Source organism: Alosa pseudoharengus, unplaced genomic scaffold, assembly GCF_046254945.1.
Source record: "Alosa pseudoharengus isolate Yale_2024_CS ecotype anadromous, Long Island Sound unplaced genomic scaffold, YU_APseudo_1.1 YU_APseudo_1.1_scf_15, whole genome shotgun sequence".
NCBI lineage: Eukaryota > Metazoa > Chordata > Actinopteri > Clupeiformes > Clupeidae > Alosa > Alosa pseudoharengus.
In genome coordinates, this window is record NW_027468620.1 from 21,824,833 (window position 1) to 21,843,403 (window position 18,571).

Below are 18,571 nucleotides of genomic sequence, written 5' to 3' on the forward strand. Positions count from 1 at the left end.
TTGATAAAAAGGTCTATACTTAGCTGTAAAGCCAGCACTGAACAAAGTATGCACAACTCTGCTTGTTGCTTTTTTGGAATGCTTTAATAATTTTGTTGACAGACAAAGTTATAGGAAAAAGAGAGTAATTTGCAGTAAGGCATCAGAGAGCCACTCTGATATACATGATTTCTAAACAGGAAATAATGAGATGAATTTATTGATTAATTTGGACCGGTGAGAACATCAGTGGTTTCTTCAGACATCCACCTTAGCCACGTTGTCCTCCAGCTGCTTCACCATAGGATTCTCCACATCTGAACACAAAGAAGAGTCAGAGTTGGTCCAGTTCATTAATCCGCTAGTAGTTAGTCTAACTACTACTGATATATTGTATTTGAATGCAATGGCACACCACATTAACCATAACACAAGTATTTCAGTTTGTCATGGTCCATTTCACTTTCAAACAGGGTAGTGATCACAGTCTAAGCGAGAAACTGAAACAGTTATAGTGAATGTCTGAAATATCACCTTCTCCATTATGATACACATCTCCAAGCAAAACATTTCACACATATAAACTGTCATTCTGCCTTTAGTCAAATGCAAGGTTTGTCCAAGTGTTCCTAGAAAGTGATTTATTATGTTTTGCTTGAATTTATGCATTTGGTCCTGAAGAAAGACATTTCTGGAAAAAGTTCCAGTAACACTGGTGCATGAAAAATCATTCAATCATTAGAGATCCCAGTATGTGATGGATTTACAGTGGCTCAGCCTATAGTTGCAGCTGGAAGTGCATGGAATGCATGTCTTTTGCCTGTGGTGGTAATTAACACCTTTACACCTTAAACTACTATGTTAATTAAGTATATTAAATTGATGTCAGTATTCAAATTTTATGTGTTAAACATACTTTCATAACTTAATTCCTTATGACTCATGTATTAACATACCATTAATCAGTTAAAACAATAATGATCTTTAAGCAATAAGTCCCGAGAGGCTGTAGTTTACACTGATTTTAGAACAGTTAAGAGGCGTTGTTAGGCACGATGCGCAAGTGGACTTTTGTGTAAGTTGTGGTAGCGCATTATTATAGATCGAAATGCGGTCATGATGTATGTTTGTCTTGGATTTTACAACAGCATCAAACGTGATTCAGCCAATCATAATCAAAGACCGGAACTATTCATTTTAGAATGGTGTGTAATATGACCGCCCCATTGTATTGCAAATGCACCATCCCTTACTCCATGAAATCCTTGCTAATTTCAAGTCTTACACCTTCTGTGAAGGTACTACTTTACACACAAGTGTGTGTGTGTGTGTGTGTGTGTGTTCAAGTGTGTTTGCATGTGTATATGGGTTATTTTCAAATGAAGAATATATTTACCATACATGGGTGCAGGTTCTTAAGGGATATAACATGTATAATTAGTTGAAGGCAAGAAAATGTTTGACAACAATACTAAACAACATTTATAACAGGCCATGGGCATACTTCATGGGTGTTTACACCTATATGACTATGCTATGCATGCGCTGCAGTGGCATGTAATCTGAATCTGAGTTGTGACTTAACCTTTCAGCCTGATAGGCCCCAGGACCATGGTAGCTGTGTGGTGCTCAGAGTCCAAACTTCGAGCCTTGCGGGTGCGGCATCCGTCGCGACAGCGAGAGTTGTAGTCATTTTTAGGGCAGATGATGACCTTGCACTGCAGGTACACATATTCATGTGCCCGCAGGAACTTGAAAGCCTGGAAGCTGAAGCCTGCGTGACTCTCAGAGCCGCTCGTAATGGACTGGTATGTTGTGTCTTTTGGACACCTGTGAGAAAAAAAACAGTGTCATTGCAGAGTTACCTGTTCTGTCATAGGCAGCATTACCAGCTTGGTTACGTGCAGGGATGGATTACTGCACGGGCCTACTGGGCCCAAGGGGTCAGGGGGCCCTGAAGCCCAAGCCTTTGCAGGGAATCATTGCCTCAATATCAACAAATCAGGATGTAGGCTATGAATCTGATTGAATTTAGTATTGGCCATCCCCAAAATGCACCAGAATACAGGAAATCACAACAAACAAGTTAAAAAATTCTGGGGGAGGACCCCCAAACCCCCCCTCCCACATATGCGACAATTAGTGAGGGGCCCTTAATAGATCTGGGCCCATGGGCCCGAAAGTTCATAATCCGTCCATGGTCACGTGAGCATTATAGCTGAAGATTTCAAATTAAATTCTTCATAAACCAACCATAACAAATTTGGCCCTTATGTGTTATTGTATTATATATTAAACACATGTAGAGGAGGGAGGGGAACAAGATTTATCAATCCTAGTAGTCTTACCCATTGACCAGTAGATAATAGGCGCGGTAGTCAGCATAGTCATGTGGGTTTGGTGAGGCCACACACGTGTCCAGGAAGAGGACGAGGCTGCTGTCAGGTCTCCTTAGGCTCACCTTAACGTACATGTACTGATTGAGAGTTACCTCATAGGGATTATCATGAATTTGCTGGTAGAAGCTCCCAGAGGTGTAGAAAGCCATGGTAGTATTGAATCGACCAGTTCCAGTGATGTTAAAGGTGGAAATTTCTTTGGCAACATACATGATCTGTGATACGGAGTCCTTTTCCATGTGACAGGTAACAGACAACTTGAATTCACTTGAATGACGCGTGATCTCCCCAGAGCTGGTTGAATATGCCCGCACAGCATTTTCATAAATTACACGACCGTTGTTAAACTGAACAGAACGAGGGGTAGGGGCCAAAACAAATACCAATTATTCAGTTAATCCATGAAAATCATAACTAGGATTTTTAAACAAACTACATTCACTGTATATTCTACACAACTGACATATCTGCAGAGAAACACAACAGGGTTGTATTTGTGCTGTGAAGAGCACCTTCAGGTCGAATACCACGTACCTTTCTCACTGTTCCACAGCGGTTGAGAGGAAACTCAAACATCACCTGGTAACTGTTTGTGGTCGGCCGACAGTGTTCATCATTGACATAAAGATCATGACCATTGAATCCCTGACTAGCCAGGAAAGATCTTGAAATAACAATGTTCATGTTGTCTAAAACACACTGCACCCTGCCTATAAAAAGAGTTGAGTATAACACAATATTAATATTATATTAATATGATCACATTATATGCATAATAATCCTCCATCATAACATTTTGTAGCCACATGCTCTAAGTTGTTTTTCTTCAGAGTGGATTACTGTGATGGATTATTTTTATTCTGAGTTCAGTTGAGTAGAAGACAGCCTGGGAGTTGATGCTGTACAGTGGCTGATTCAGGTTTCTCAGATGTCACTCACCTTTATCAGTCGGCAGGGAGCTGATGAATTGAGCCTGGAAGCCACGACCTACTACACTACTATCACTACGGAAACGCACAGTCATGTAGTTGGAGGAGGAGTGGAAGGTGTCCAGAGAGGAGTTGTGGCATAGCCGACCCAGCTGGTTGTGGCCCACTGAGGAGCCGTCATGCACAGTGATGTAGTCACAGCTACAGCAGCGCTCCATCCTGAAGACATAAGTGCATGGGAGCAATTGTGGCACACATTTGCAGAGTAACAGTGAATGTTTAGTAAAAAAAATAATGCATCTCTCCACTCACTCCAGATCTGAAAAAGTGAGAAGGATTCTTTGTCCAGAAGGAACTGACAGAGTCCACACACAGTAGGCATTATCATGGTAATAGTCTGGATAATATGGGCTGGAGAAAGTTCCAGAACCACTCAGGTGTCCTCCACATTCTGGATGGTCCGCTGGAAGAATTTTAAAGATTTTAAAAATAATGGATGTCCACAATGGACTTTTGCCTTCACAACTAATTGTTTACTGCCTAGTGAATAGAGGATAAAAGTATTTTAGGATCAGTGCATCATTAGGCAGTATACATTCGAATAGGGATGTTTTTAAAGTGAAGTTAAAATGAAATGTTATTTTAATAATCAAACTGTTTCTCATTTGAACATTTATATAAAAAAGTATAACATCCTTTTCCCATGTGTCGATGTAGGCTATAGTCATTGAAGAATCAATGCAGAGTAAGGAATAATGGCCAATAAATCAGACTGTTAATCTATGAAATTAAAGGCAGAGCTCAGCATACTACATCATGCATCTAAGTATTGGATTACAGGGTGTATACATCAAACAATATTGATATACTTATTGATATACTATCTAAAGATAACAATCTGAAAGTAAATGTACGTGTTGAGGCTGGTGGGTCCCAAGTTGTGCTGTGGCAGTAATCTAGAGAGATAGGTGGCAAGAGAAAGAAGACAGGTAGAGAGGGAAAGACAGAGATTAATTTCAGAGCACAAACCAACCATTATCAAATTACTTTAAAGAACCAATCAAACCAACCAAAGGTGATTTATTACCATTATAATCATGACAGCAGTTTCCATAGTATTGGCATGAACTTGAGCAGGAACAGCTACCAAGGTTGTAGCCACAATTGTACCGGCAGGAGTTGTAACCTAAAAGGCAGAATATATATGAATATACTGCATAGTAAAATAGTCTATATATTAAAGGTACAGTCAGCGATACACAATTTCAAGCCCATCATAATTTTTGTCACATTCAACAACCATGTCCTCATGATCCACTAGCTACCCAGTCTGTAAGTACACTGTGAAAAAACTCGGTCTCTGTAGGCAGCCCAGGCTCCGAAAACAAACAAAGTGGGGGCAGGCTTTCCCTCAAACAAAAAGGAAACCCTGTTTCTCTGAGAATACTGAAGGGAGGGGTTAGCTCTCTGGTGTGTTTCGTTTGGTCCTTGGTTAAAATACAGTATAGCCTACACTGTCTTGGACAAAAGCGTCTGCTAATAATTTTAAATATAAATGTAAACAAACGAGACTTCCTGCGCAGACTGCAACTTTAATACTGATATTTTGTGGGATGGTTCTGCAATGAATATCTAGGCTAGTAAGCCTACTTGTGGTGGCTGGTTGCTCTGTTGTACTTCCACAGTAATCTAGAGAGAGAGAGAGAAAGAGAGAGAGAGAGATTCATTTCAAAGCACAAACCAACCCATATCAAATTACTTTAAAGAAGAAGGTGATTTATTACCATAGTAGTCATAACAGCAGGTTCCATAGTAATCGCATGAACTTGTGCAGGAACAGCTACCAAAGTTGTATCCACAATTGTACCGGCAGGAGTAGTGGTGACCTACAAGGCAGAAAATCATCATGCACGTGGAGTAATATTCCATATGTAAAGTGAATATTAATGTGGTAAAAACCTGCAAGTCTTAATGTAGAGCAATTATCGTTCATATCCTCGATGTAGGCTTAAAAGGCCTTGAAAAAATGTCTGGGTAAACAAGAACACTAAACAATTCATAAGCTTGAACTCATCTCACTTGTAATATTACAAAAACAATTTTTCGTATCAAGTGATGCCACTTGGAAGAACAGTACCTGACTCAGTGGTGATCCAGTAATCTGGAGACCGTAAAGAGTGTTTAAAATGCACCTTTGACTCATTGACTCATGAAAGACATTTAGATTAAGATAGCATCTTTTTGTATTTGAAGGTTCATTACATTTTAACAGATGATTTAAAATGAGACAATGAACATAGGGCCATAATTTAAATGATGAGCAAAGTGATTTGCTTGAAATTGAAACTTTAGCATAAGTTCTACCAGGAAGACTACAATGCCATGTCACTCATTCATTAACCTCAACCAATCACCAGCTTTTACCTGCCTTATAACGACTTGTCTAACATACCTGCTTCACTGCCTCAGGTACTGTCTAAATGAAGATCCCACCTTCCTCCCCACCACCACCAGTTTTGTCCCTGTCAACCTGTCCCAGGGGGTAGCTCTGCCCTGCCAGCTTTCACCATGCAGGATTTGCCAGGTCAAGCCACTTCAAGACCTGAACCACTGACGGGCTGGGCTACGCCAAAGACTTTTACTATTTCATCACACATTTACCAAATATTGTACATTTCATGTTATGTAGTTAACCCATCAAGCCACAACTTCACTCACTGAGTGTTTCTGGTAGAACCTATTGTGTGATGTATGGGAGCATTGTGCTGATCCACCAATGTTTGAGTTTGGGATTGTAGCGAAGGGAGAGAGTAGTGACCCCAGCCGGTCTTGAACCCAGCTCTCCAGGGTATACTAACCCTGCAGCTTGACCACAATGCCAAAGAGCCAGGCCCGTTGGTATGGCAGTCAGAGCACATACTCAACTGTAGTGACGGTACTCCGTCACACTGCCCTCCCCTTCGGGAAGCTTGCCCATGCACTTCACGCACACTGGCGACCCTCGTGCAACCACCAGCCGTACTTTTCCAATCTCAGGTTGCCCCACACACAAGTGCTTCACACATCTCTGGGGTCACTCACACAGGGGTCAACCTATCCTGGGGGTCCCTCATACAGCTCACACACTGGGCAAGCTTCCGATGACCTCACAGCAAGCCATCCCACCACTGCTACCAAATGTTAAGGGTAGATGTGTCGGCCGGTTGTGAGGTAGATGGAACAGCTCTCAGAGATTCAAGGTGGAAGATGGGATTTTATTAATTCCCCAAATAAGGCCAACATAAGGCAATGATAAAGTAAATAAATGTGAACAAAGCACTAAGGAGAAATAAAACAAAAGAGTTGATAGTCAAAACAATACAATATACAAAAATATTTGAATAATAAGACGAGCAAATGGACTCAGCTAGTCACTTGGGCTACACACATGAGACGAGCACTCAAGACTTATGCCTATTCAAATCGCAGCTCTCTCACCAAAGCACCTACAGGCATGTGTTTAAATAGGGCCTGATTACACTCCTAATTGGATCAAACCAATGCATCATAGCAGCACAGGGGTGTGTTTCAGGATAGCCACAGAAACTAATAAATAAGTATACGAATCTAGACATCTATTGAAGATTTAGCATATCTGCTGAACTTTGGCATAACCAAAAAGTATATGAACAGCCTAAATAATCATTAAAACCCAGAAATCATAGCACGCACACATTTAAATGTCTCTCATAGTAGGCATAGTTGGTGGCTACTCGCCCCGTCACAAGGATCTTGCTCAGCTGAAATTTACAAATAGATTTGAGTGTGCAGTTTGAGTGTGCAGTTTAATTCAGTTTGACTTAAGACTTTGTAGTTTGCCCACATTTTAAATTAGGACCATAGCCTCAAAGGGTCTCAGATAAACTAGAACACTAAACAATGCACACACATTCTGAAACTTATTTTGGGATGAACAGGTGATACTGAATGAAACAATACCTGGAGTGGAATCTTCAGTGGTCCAGTAATCCGGAGACAAAATAAAGAGTGTTAATTAACAACATTTTACTCATTGACTCATGAAAATGAATTCATATGTCGTCTATGTCTAAAATATATTTCCTGTTTACAAATTACTGTATCAATATGACACTAAGTTATGTAACACTTTACTTGATGGGTGAGTTCATAACACATTCATAGCAGCTGTCATAAACTGCACATAAAGCATTCATGACTGTTTCATGAGACATGACTCAACATTCATACCAAACCTTTTATAAATGTGGAAGACAGAACGATGACAACTTGTCAAAATAAAAGTCCAACAATCGCAAAGCAGCATTTTCTCTCCAGCCTTTGTAAATATTTCATGAATATCTTATGAAGTCTACATCGAATGTCACTTTACTATACAAGTTGTGAAGTATTCATAATCACTGAATTTAACACTGGGAGGTAAACTAGCCTACATTCAGCTGACCCGTATTTGTGTAACCTGGAACGGATGGACATTCCCAGTAGCAAAAGATGAGAAATCATCTGCAAAGGTATCATAAAACAATATTATTTGCTTGACCTGGTTCTGTCTTTTTGGCACTGGAGTAGCCCATTGACTGATGTGACGTGATCGGTTAAGAGGTTTGGAACAAAAACGGCAATGCTGCTTTGCAATTGTTGGACTTTTATTTTGACACATTTTTGTCGTTCTGTCTTCCACATTCATAAAAGGTTTGGTATGAATGTTGAGTCATGTCTCATGAAACAGTCATGAATGCTTTATGTGCAGTTTATGACAGCTGCTATGAATGTGTTATGAACTCACCCGTCAAGTAAAGTGTTACCTAACAACCTTTCACTCATTGACTCATGAAAGTGAAGTATTCTTATGTCGTCTATGTATAAAGTATATTTTCTGTTCACAAATTACTGTTATTGGGTAGGCTTATGTATCGCATATTGTATTAAACAATGACGTAAATAAAGGGTAGGCTATAGATGTTACACAAATTCACCAATGTTACACTAATGTGACACCAAGTAGAAAGAGATGTTGCCTTGTTATAAAACTAGCTTATGTTTGGTAGTTTAGTTAAGACCTTGCACTTTGCCCACTTTTTAAATTAGGACCATAGCCTCAAAGGGTCTCAGATAATAGTTCATTTTTATACTAGAACACTAAACAATGCACACACTTTGTGAAACTTTTTTGGGAAGAACAAGTGATGCTGACTGAAACAATACCTGGAGTGAATTCTTCAGTGGTCCAGTAATCCAGAGAAAAAATAAAGAGTGTTAATGAGCAACCTTTCACTCATGAAAGAGAAGTATTCATGTCATCTATTCACAATTTACTGTTTTCTATTCACAAATTACTGTTATTGGGTATCAATGTGACACCAAGTTATGTAAATTGGTACTTATTTCAGAAAAAGATTAAAGTGTGCAGTTTGGTTGCTTCATTCCATTCAGTTGGTCTAGTTAGACTTAAAACTTTGCACTTTGTTTACTTTTTTTGTTTACAAAAAGTATTGGATTACAGGGTGTATCAAACAATACTGATATACTATCTAAAGACAACAATCTGAAAGTAAATGTATTACGTATTGTTTGTGGGTCCATGGTTGTGCTGTGGCAGTAATCTAGGGGGAGAGAAAGGAGAGAGAGAGAGAGAGAGAGAGATTCATTTCCGACCACAAACCAACCATTTTCAAATTACTTTAAAAATCAATCAAACTAACCAATCAAAGGTGATTTATTACCATAGTAATCATGACAGCAGTTTCCATAGTATTGGCATGAACTTGAGCAGGAACAGCTACCAGAGTCCCGGCCACAGTTGTACCAGCAGGAACCTACAAGGCAAGGTGTTAATGAACAACCTTTGACTCATTGGCCAATGAAAGTGAAGTATTCATACGTCGTCTATGTATAAAATGTAGAACGTAAATTATGTTTTCTGTTTACAAATGACTGCTTTTGGTAGCCTATCAACATGACACCAATGTGACACAAAGTTGCACAAATGAATCCTTTTTTTTCCAGAAAAAAAGATCTTTGCACAAATTTGAGTGCTTCATTCAATTCAGTTTGACTTAAGACTTTGCAGTTTGCCCACATTTAAAATTAGAGCCATTATAGCCTCAAAGGGTCTCTCAGATAATATGTAGCCTAAGGGAAAATGGACAACACGGCGTTCGGTTAACAGAAATTAATGCACGTTCAAGGTTGTAAAGCGGCCCCAACATGCAACGGAGGGGCGTTTAAACCTCGTAAGTGCATTCATTTCTGTTAACCGAACGCGGTGAGTCCATTATCCCGCTTATTCCACTGTTGCCACTTGAGTTGTGTTCATTTCCTGTTATAATTTAAATGTTTTAATTTCTAAAACTGTTTTGTTTGTAGAACTAGGCCTACATCTTTCTAACACATATCAACTAGTTGATATGTGTTAGAAAGATGTAGGCCTAGTTCTACACACTTTGTGAAACTTATTTTGGGAACAATACCTGGAGTGGTGTATTCTTCAGTGGTCCAGTAATCCGGAGACAAAATAAAGAGTGTTAATGAACAACCTTTCACTCATTGACTCATGAAAGTGAAGTATTCGTATGTCGTCTATGTATAAAGTATATTTTATGTTCACAAATTACTGTTATTGGGTATCAGTGAGACACTAATGTGACACTAATGTTGCCTTGTTATTAAATTAGCTAATGTTTAGTTAAGACCTTGCACTTTGCCCACTTTTTAAATTAGGACCATAGCCTCAGAGGGTCTCAGATAATATTTCAGTTTTAAACTGTAACACTAAACAATGCACACACATCATCTATGTATAAAATATATTTTCTGTTCACAAATGACTGTTGTTGGGTATCAGTGTGACATTAATGTGACACCAAGTTACATAAATGGGTCTTTTCTTTTCAGGAAAAAAGATCTTTGCACAAATTTGTGTGTGCAGTTGCTTCATTTAATTTAGTTTGACTTAAGAATTTGTAGTTTGCCCACATTTTAAATTAGGACCACAGCCTCAAAGAGTCTCAGATAATATTTCAGTTTTAAACTAGAACACTAAACAAAACAATTTCAGTTTTAAACTAGAACACTAAACAATGCACACACTTTGTGAAACCTTTTTTTGGGAACAACAAGTGATGCTGACTGGAACAATACCTGGGGGGGGACCATGAGTGACCCAGTAATCTGGAGATCAAATAAAGAATGTTAATGAACAACCTTTGACTAATTCACTAAAGAAAGATAAGTATTCATATGTTGTCTATGTATAAAATATGTTTTCTGTTAAAAAATAACTGTTATTGGGTATGCAAGTGCACTAATGCACACACTTTGTGATAACATTTTTGGGAAGAACTGATGCTGACACTGAACAATACCTGGAGTGGCGGGTTCATCAGTGGTCCCATAATCTGGAGATCAAAAGTGGTAATGAACAACCTTTGACTAACTGACTCATGAAAGTGAAATTTATTAAATATTGTTATGTAAATGCACAAGTTCTGCGCACTTTCAGTCAGAGCTTGCACTATGCCTAAAACACACGTGCATACCGTAAATCCTCAAATTTACGGGCTGGGATTAAATAAAGCCCTGCCCCCAAATAAGACGGGGTAATAATTGCGTATGTATCGATTTAACACAATTAAATAAAAGAGCTCTTAATATTTTATATTGTTGGTTGGTTTAATACTGTTGCCAATGAAAAGTCGTTGTCCTACACTGGGTCTCCAACACGTCGCTCTCAAGCTACCAGTCGCTTGCCGCCCCCTTCTGAGCTTGCCAGAGGCTGAAGCAGTACTAGCCTACATTCCAGCCTACGAATTTAATAAAAAAGTAAATCATGCATAATTAAAAAAAAAAAAAAAACTCAATTTAGGCTACCGTAGGCCTACTCAATAAGGTTTCCATTACAGCACAGCGCACATTCAATGAATGAATGAAAGCAGATGCCTTGTCTCGCAATAAACAGCCTCAAAGGGTCTCCGATAATATTTCAGTTTTATACCTTTATAACACTAGAACACTAAACATGCTGTGCACACAATGCACAATGCACACAATATGCACACACTTTGTTGGGTATGAACAAGTGATGTTGACTGGAACAATACCTGGAGGGATGGTTGTGTCCCAGTAACCTGGACACCAAATAAAGAGTGTTTAAGAGTGACAATTTAAGAGTGACAATAAGAGTGACAATTTAACTAATTTAGAATAGTGAACTGATATTTATGTGTAGATATTGTGGCTGTAAAAGATCATAACCGATTGTATTGTATCATAACTAATCTCAAAGCTTGTAACAATCCAAAAAGCTAGCTTACCTTGAACATTGCTCACAGCTGCAAAGGAGCACAGCAGAAGAGCAACTGATCTCATCTCCATCTTTCTCCTCAGTTTGAATGTGTCCCAAAGGTCCCAATGTCAGGCCTTATATACTCAACTTGAGACCTCAAGAGCAGGATCCTTCTTTATGACAGTCATACATTCATGTTAACAGAGCTGGGAAATCCACATCTGTCACATTGAAATAAAATGATTACCGCCATATAATTTATTTAATTAGGCCAAGTATGGGCTTAAACACATGCAGTTGTTTACATACATATAAGTGTCTTTGACCAGTTTCATGTGTTAAAATTCATTGAGAAGAATGAAGGAATGCATGAAATAACCAAGCTGGGCAATTCCGCGCAAAACTGTCACATCCATAACACCAACACAATGCCATGGTATTTAGTTGCCGTTATGGATGTGACAATTTTGCGTGGAATTTCCCAGCTACATCTGATATAACTGCCCAACAATATCAGGAAAAGAGAATTGTTGTCATTGTTTCATCTTCGATAATGTCCACATTTCGCTGGCTCATCACTCTGCTTGAATGGGTACTAGCTTCACCCTTTGGTTCAACTGTATGCATGCTCTATATCAGTCACTGCATTACATATTATGTAAATATACAACACAAAATGGCAGTCAATAAAGTTATTTTTATTGGTTTAGTTAAATGCCCTGTCCTATAGTAGACTAGACTGGCAATATTAATGTTTGCTTCTAAAGCGATACCTGCTAGTGTCACTGCTATGTGTCCCATCATTCTTATGCAAACCAATGTCTATTTCATGGGAATTCAAGTTTGATGTGGTGTATTGAATCAGCTGTAGTGACTGAGAGATGTTCCTTATTCTCTTTATTGGCAAACCATGTGTGTTTACCATGTCACAGCCAGGAATATCTCCATTTTTGCGTTGCTGTAGTTTTCAACAAAAGTCCTACATGCCATTTTCTCAGTAGTATTGCTAACTCTCTTGGAAATGTATAATGTGGAAAAGAAAATGTATCAGAAAGTATTAACTCAGCTGAGTAGATTCAACTCCATGTTAACCCTCCTGTTGTGTTCACGGTTGACCGATTGAGAATTATTTTCTCTCAAAAATATCGTTAATTTATTCTGACTATCATGAGGCTCCATGACTTTGTTAACACAGGGCATCTGAACACACAAAACAAATTTTTTATCATTTTCATAACAATTTGAGTGTTTTATTTAACTTTAGAACATCCATGTATTCCCGGTCAAAAATGACCGGCCATTAGAAATTAATGGATGAGAAAATGTAAATAAAATTTAGTCCAGGCACATACCTATTGATCAGATGGACTGTATATGTGCTTCTGTACATTAAAATACACACACAAACACACCCTCACTCCCCCTCTTTGCTTCTTTGCCAGCCCCCACTGGAACCTTTCCCCAATAGAATCTTCTTCTTTCTGACTTGCATGAGTTTAGGTCAAGGAGGCCTGCATGCCATAAAAAGCAAATGGAAGTTCAAAACTGGTATTATCCAATAGAACATAAGTTGATACAGAGGTCTATCACAACATTAGATGATAATATATGTGTCACTATGGATTTATAACAAGTTATAATGCTGCAGTCATTTTTGACTGGGAACACAAAATTAGTAAACATGAAACAAACACGGTTATTTTTGTGCAACACTTTTTTATTGCAAAAGTAGTCTTCAATGCTCCCCTTTTGCACCCTCACCATGAAAATAGGCTATAATGCATCAATGAGCAATAGATTTCACTGAAGGTTTGATAGGCTATCAGTATCATAGATTTGAATTTTCTTCGCACTAGCGCTCTTTAAATCAGGTATCTTACTGATCACGCATGCCTCCTGACATAAATCACGAAAACAGCCCTGTTCAGGAATCTAAGAGAAAGTCAAAGCCACGGCCAGAGGAATATACAAGTAATAAAGACATTTGAATATTCACAAATCTCTATGATTGAATATACACATCTTTATGATTCCCACATTTTATTTATGAAAGTTTCCTTCAAATATACTTGGCATTCAAGTTTGTATTGTTTGTTATCACAACTCATCAGTATAGACTCCAAATCCAAATTTACTCTAGCTCAACAACGCCACTGGACAATGCTAAATGGCAATGTTTTCAAGGTAGCCATGGGTGCATTCATACTCATATGCATCACTGCTGTATAGGTCCACATGATCCATGGTCCTGGAGGCCTCTAATTTCTGTACCACAGCATACAGGCAACTTAGTTCCCTCCCAATAATCTAAGTTTACTTCTAAGCTTTCTAAATAACAAAGAAGTGATTGCCATTGTGTTATTTTATTTAAAGACTTGGTGAGAATTACAAATGACGTGGAAGCAAAACCGAACTGAGATGTGTTAAGAAAGGGAAACGTTCCCAGGTTTATTACAAGCCGGCTCGGAGGAGAAACATGAAACAAGTTGCCTCAAGTCATCTCTCGATTGTCCTTTCTCACAGCCTTATATTCTGTTAGCAGGCTTTGTCTGCTCCAGTGGAAAAGTTCAGACACGCCCCGGACATATGGGTGCTTAATTGGCGCCGATCACCTATGGTGAAGTCTGCCATAAGACAAAAGCTGGGTCGTTGTACATGACAAAAGACTTGATTTGCAAATGGTGAAGGCGTGTCTTCACCAAGCACAATCGTCGGTTAATGCAAATATGAGGCAGACAGACTGATGAAGTTAGTCACATTTGTATACAGTATGTTCTTACAAATAATTTTTACTACAGACAAATCCAGTCTTGATTTCCCACTACGTGGAAGGAGTCCGTGCCACCAAAACTTCACATTACAAATTATTATGAAGAGATATTTTGTTTAAAGGGATATTCCACCATTTGGGGAATTACACTCATTTTCCACCTCCCCTTGAGTTAAACAATTTTACCTTTCTCCAGTTCATCCAGCCGTTCTTTGAGTCTGGCGATACCACTTTTAGCTCCAGCCTAGCATAGATCATTGAATCGGATTAGACCATTAGCATCTCGCCTGCTAGCATCACGTTTAAAAGTGACTAAGATTTCCAGTAATTTTCCTATTTAAAACTAAAAAGTGTAATAAGACCAACCGAAAATGAAACATGGCGATTTTATAGGCTGATTTGATATGGAACTATACTCTCATTCAAGCGTAATAATCAAGGAACACCATGGGCGCAGCAGCACAATATCATGCAGCACCAGAAAATAGTCCCCGTATATGGAGGGGGATAGCTGTCAAAATATTCTTGTCCATAGATTTGATACACGTGCGTATTTGTCTGTAGTTGTGCATAAAATAAATATTTGTGAATTCTCGAATGAGTCCAGTCGTGCATAAAATATATTGTGTGTATTTTATCCATCAGAATACGGACTTCGCACAAGTGACTCAACTGTCAAAATACGTCATCGCCGCATTCACAGGCATTACTTGTTGAGAAAAGAAACATAGATCGATATCAAGACTGCGCATGCGCTGAGACGAATCCGGCGGGGGCAGTGCCATTACTGCGGGTTACGCACGTCGGCGCTAACGTTTGTGATAGCTGATAGCTACCTGTGGAGTTGAACAAATCGTCTTTTTTTCCTTTCGTTTATTGGCTTACTATGTCGGGAAGAACCGGTTGTGTGTTCGGCTGTTACAACAGCAGTGGGAAAATACAGATATGGAACAAAAATATATAAGTTCCCCCGCCGTTATAACACAGCTTGCCCCTGTGTAACACCATACATAAGCACTACACAACTGGCAAGATTTAAGATTAATACTGTTAAACGAAACTTACCGTGATATGTTTGTTCGGAACAAAATCCTTTCGGTTGATGTTCACAATCCACTTCTGACGAACAGCTTGGTCTTCCGCTTGCCCTGGGAATCTGTGTAGTGCTTATGTATGGTGTTACACAGTTTTTGAATTCATATTTTTTTTTTCATCCGTATTCTGATGGATAAAATACACACAATATATTTTATGCACGACTGGACTCATTCGAGAATTCACAAATATTTATTTTATGCACAACTACAGACAAATACGCACGTGTATCAAATCTATGGACACGAATATTTTGACAGCTATCCCCCTCCATACCCGTAGACTACTGTAACTTCCAGCAACAAGGTTGAGCTGCAGCAGACGAATTGGTTAGTGACTGGATTATTATGCCTGCATTAGAGTATAGTTCCATGTCAAATCAGCCTAGAAAATTGCCACGTTTCATTTTCCGTTTCTTTATTTCAAGGCAAAAAGAGCAGGTGTTGACATTTTCAGAGCCATATTTTCAGGCCTTATTAGGTGATCATACATTGTCAATTAACGCCAGATGGGAAAAAGAGGGTAAAAGAGGGTAATTTAACAATAACACAGGGAGAGTGGGATGGAATTTGCAGACAGCAATGGACAACCACAAATTCACCCTCTGGGAGAGTCTTCAGCTGGAAAAATATGATAAGATTTTTTGTACTCATGCTCAAAAGGTCAAATACTCTGATCAAACTGACTGTTTGAGATCTTGTGGATGCGTTGTGGCAGATCACTTCCACATCTTTTGGGGTTGTCCCTCTGTGGCCATGTTTGGATGATGTGATGTTTGGATTGGCATCAGCACTTGGAATAAGAATCAACTATGATTTTAAAACAATGTATCTTGGTGATTTTGAGGAGCTTCACTGTAGAAGAGGAGTTGAGTATTTGTTGAGAATGCTATTAGTGGCAGCGAAAAAGGCTTTAACAAGAAAATGGCTTCAAAACCACCCTCCAACAGTGAATGAGTGGATCGATGTGGTTTATAATATATATAACATGGACATAATTACATTTACCCTGCGAGGCCAAACAGACACATTTCATTCATTTACTGCACCAACATCATCTCATTCAAGTTTTTTTGTAAAAAAGGCTGTAGGAATGATAAAATAAAAAATGTGTCTGCATGTGGCAACCAAATGGCCACCACTCCCCCTGCTAAATGATATCCTCTTTCCACGTGTGCATTTCAGAGAGATTTAATGAGACAAGAAAAGGAAATATTGGTCTTATGACACTGAAACCAGTAAAGGATTGTTGACTCTTATGTCAGTGGCAAACACACATTGTACCTGTAACAGAGAGAAACATCCCTCACTTACTGCACAGCTGAATCAATATATTGGGCTAAACTTGAGTTCCCATCATAGAACACATAGACCCCTCTTGGGTGTGCCACAGATGGTTGTAAAACATTACGTTTCAGAAGCCAACGTGTACAACTTTAAAGCTCTATGTGAGCCAATGCATTCATAGTCTTTTATGATACAGTCTGTTGCTACTGCACAATTTTATTGACAGCCAGCGAGTATAGTTGATGCTCATAAATGACACTGCAATTCATGCAGACAGGTGAACAGAGGTGAAGCCTCTTTTTATTAAAGGAAAGTCAACAACAACATGAAACGACATGGAACATTTGCAGTTTTCTAATCAAAGCATTAATGTTTTTTTTCTTCACATTATTACTGTCAGACAGCTATGTCTGCAATGTGTGTTTTCAGTTTATCATATGCATTATAGACCTAGATCCTAGACCTAGATCCTGCCCATTAATTATATCATCATTACGTAGGCTATCATTGTATTGTGTAAAAGAAGAGGAAGACTATTATCTGCTGTCTCAACTGGATTTATTTTGAAAATACTAATTTCTCATGTTATCGTCTTTGAGGATGGTTTATGCATGAAGTAATTCATCCATTTCAACCTGACAGATGTGCACTTTCCACCAATAAGGGTTAGGTTGACACATGCCATTTTCCCTAGGGTTATCAACTGGGTTATGACTGCCATAAGGATAGATCCTGCTTGAGGTCTGAATAAACCATATAAGGCCAGACACTGGGGGCTTGAGGACACATTCACGCTGAGGGGAACGATGGAGATTAGACCAATTATTATTGTGCTTTGCTCCATTGCTGCTGTCAACAATGTTCAAGGTTCAAACGATAGTTGCAGATATTCTCTGAGTTACCATAACAGACATAATTTATTGATATATAAGCATGGACATATTCTTTTTTTGTTTTAAGCGAGCATAAAATGATAATATGAACTAACATTCAATTTGGTCTATCAGGTTACTGGACAACACCAGATATTGGCACTGACCCAGGTGACAACCGTTTAGTTACTTTTTTTGAGATTCAGGTTTTTTTCATAGGCTCATGTATGTCAGTTGTCGGTAGCCTACATGACTGATGAAAAATATCTAGTAGCTATCAACTGTGCAGTTTATATTTTAAAAAACATCTGTTTCTAACATTCAAGTTTGATGAGGTTGGTAATTTTATTTTGTAGCTGGCTACAACTCCTGCAATGGCTATTGTGGTGTAAGCTTTGGCCGCTGCTCCTGTAGAGATTCATGTGAATACAATGGGAACTGCTGTGACGACTACTTTGGTAATGTACCACTGATCTGGGGCACGTTTCCCAAAACCAGTTGCAAACTAAGTTAGCAAATGTGTTGGTTGCGATGCAATTTCCCATTGCAAACCAAGTTGCTAACAGGTTAGCAACTTGGTTGTTGGTTCTTCTAACAGGTTAGCAACTATAGTTTTGGGAAATGCACCCCTATATGGCTGGCTGGTTCTTGGCATTGATAAAGGTGTTGCTTTGGAAATATTTGATCTTTTATCTTTAATTTTCTTCGCTAGATTACTGTTACAGAACAACGGCAGCACCAACAGGTGGGCTACAGCGAGTATATATTCCTTTCAGAATGATCCCATCATGTATCATGTCAGTATAACATCAATCAAAAGTAAAAAATATCAATGTATCACATGTTGCCATTCTTCCTTACTTTTTGATTCTATATTTGAGTTTAACCTTCCAGTAATGGAAACAGTAAGTAAAAAGTGGAAATCCACAAGGGGAGCGT

At 38.7% G+C, this 18,571-nt stretch overlaps 1 protein-coding gene across 1 annotated transcript; it reads right to left on the bottom strand.

Annotated features, from left to right (window-relative positions):
• Positions 1–1,559: 1,559 nt before the first annotated feature.
• cuzd1.1 (CUB and zona pellucida-like domains 1, tandem duplicate 1) lies at positions 1,560–5,212 on the bottom strand. Its single transcript, XM_076285188.1, has 9 exons — positions 5,092–5,212; positions 4,958–4,996; positions 4,395–4,493; positions 4,222–4,263; positions 3,620–3,770; positions 3,318–3,526; positions 2,913–3,088; positions 2,328–2,725; positions 1,560–1,809 (listed from the first exon to the last, which is right to left on the bottom strand). Exons 1-9 carry the CDS (start codon positions 5,210–5,212, stop codon positions 1,560–1,562), a joined length of 1,485 nt encoding a protein of 494 aa, XP_076141303.1.
• Positions 5,213–18,571: the final 13,359 nt, after the last annotated feature.

Coding starts and splice junctions, on each gene's coding strand:
- cuzd1.1 (XM_076285188.1), bottom strand. CDS start 5,212: ATGATTTTCTGCCTTGTAGGTCACCACTACTCCTGCCGGTACAATTGT. Junction 4,997..5,091: donor CTGCTGTTATGACTACTATG/GTAATAAATCAC, acceptor CTCTCTCTCTAG/ATTACTGTGGAAGTACAACA. Junction 3,089..3,317: donor CTCCCTGCCGACTGATAAAG/GTGAGTGACATC, acceptor CTCTTTTTATAG/GCAGGGTGCAGTGTGTTTTA.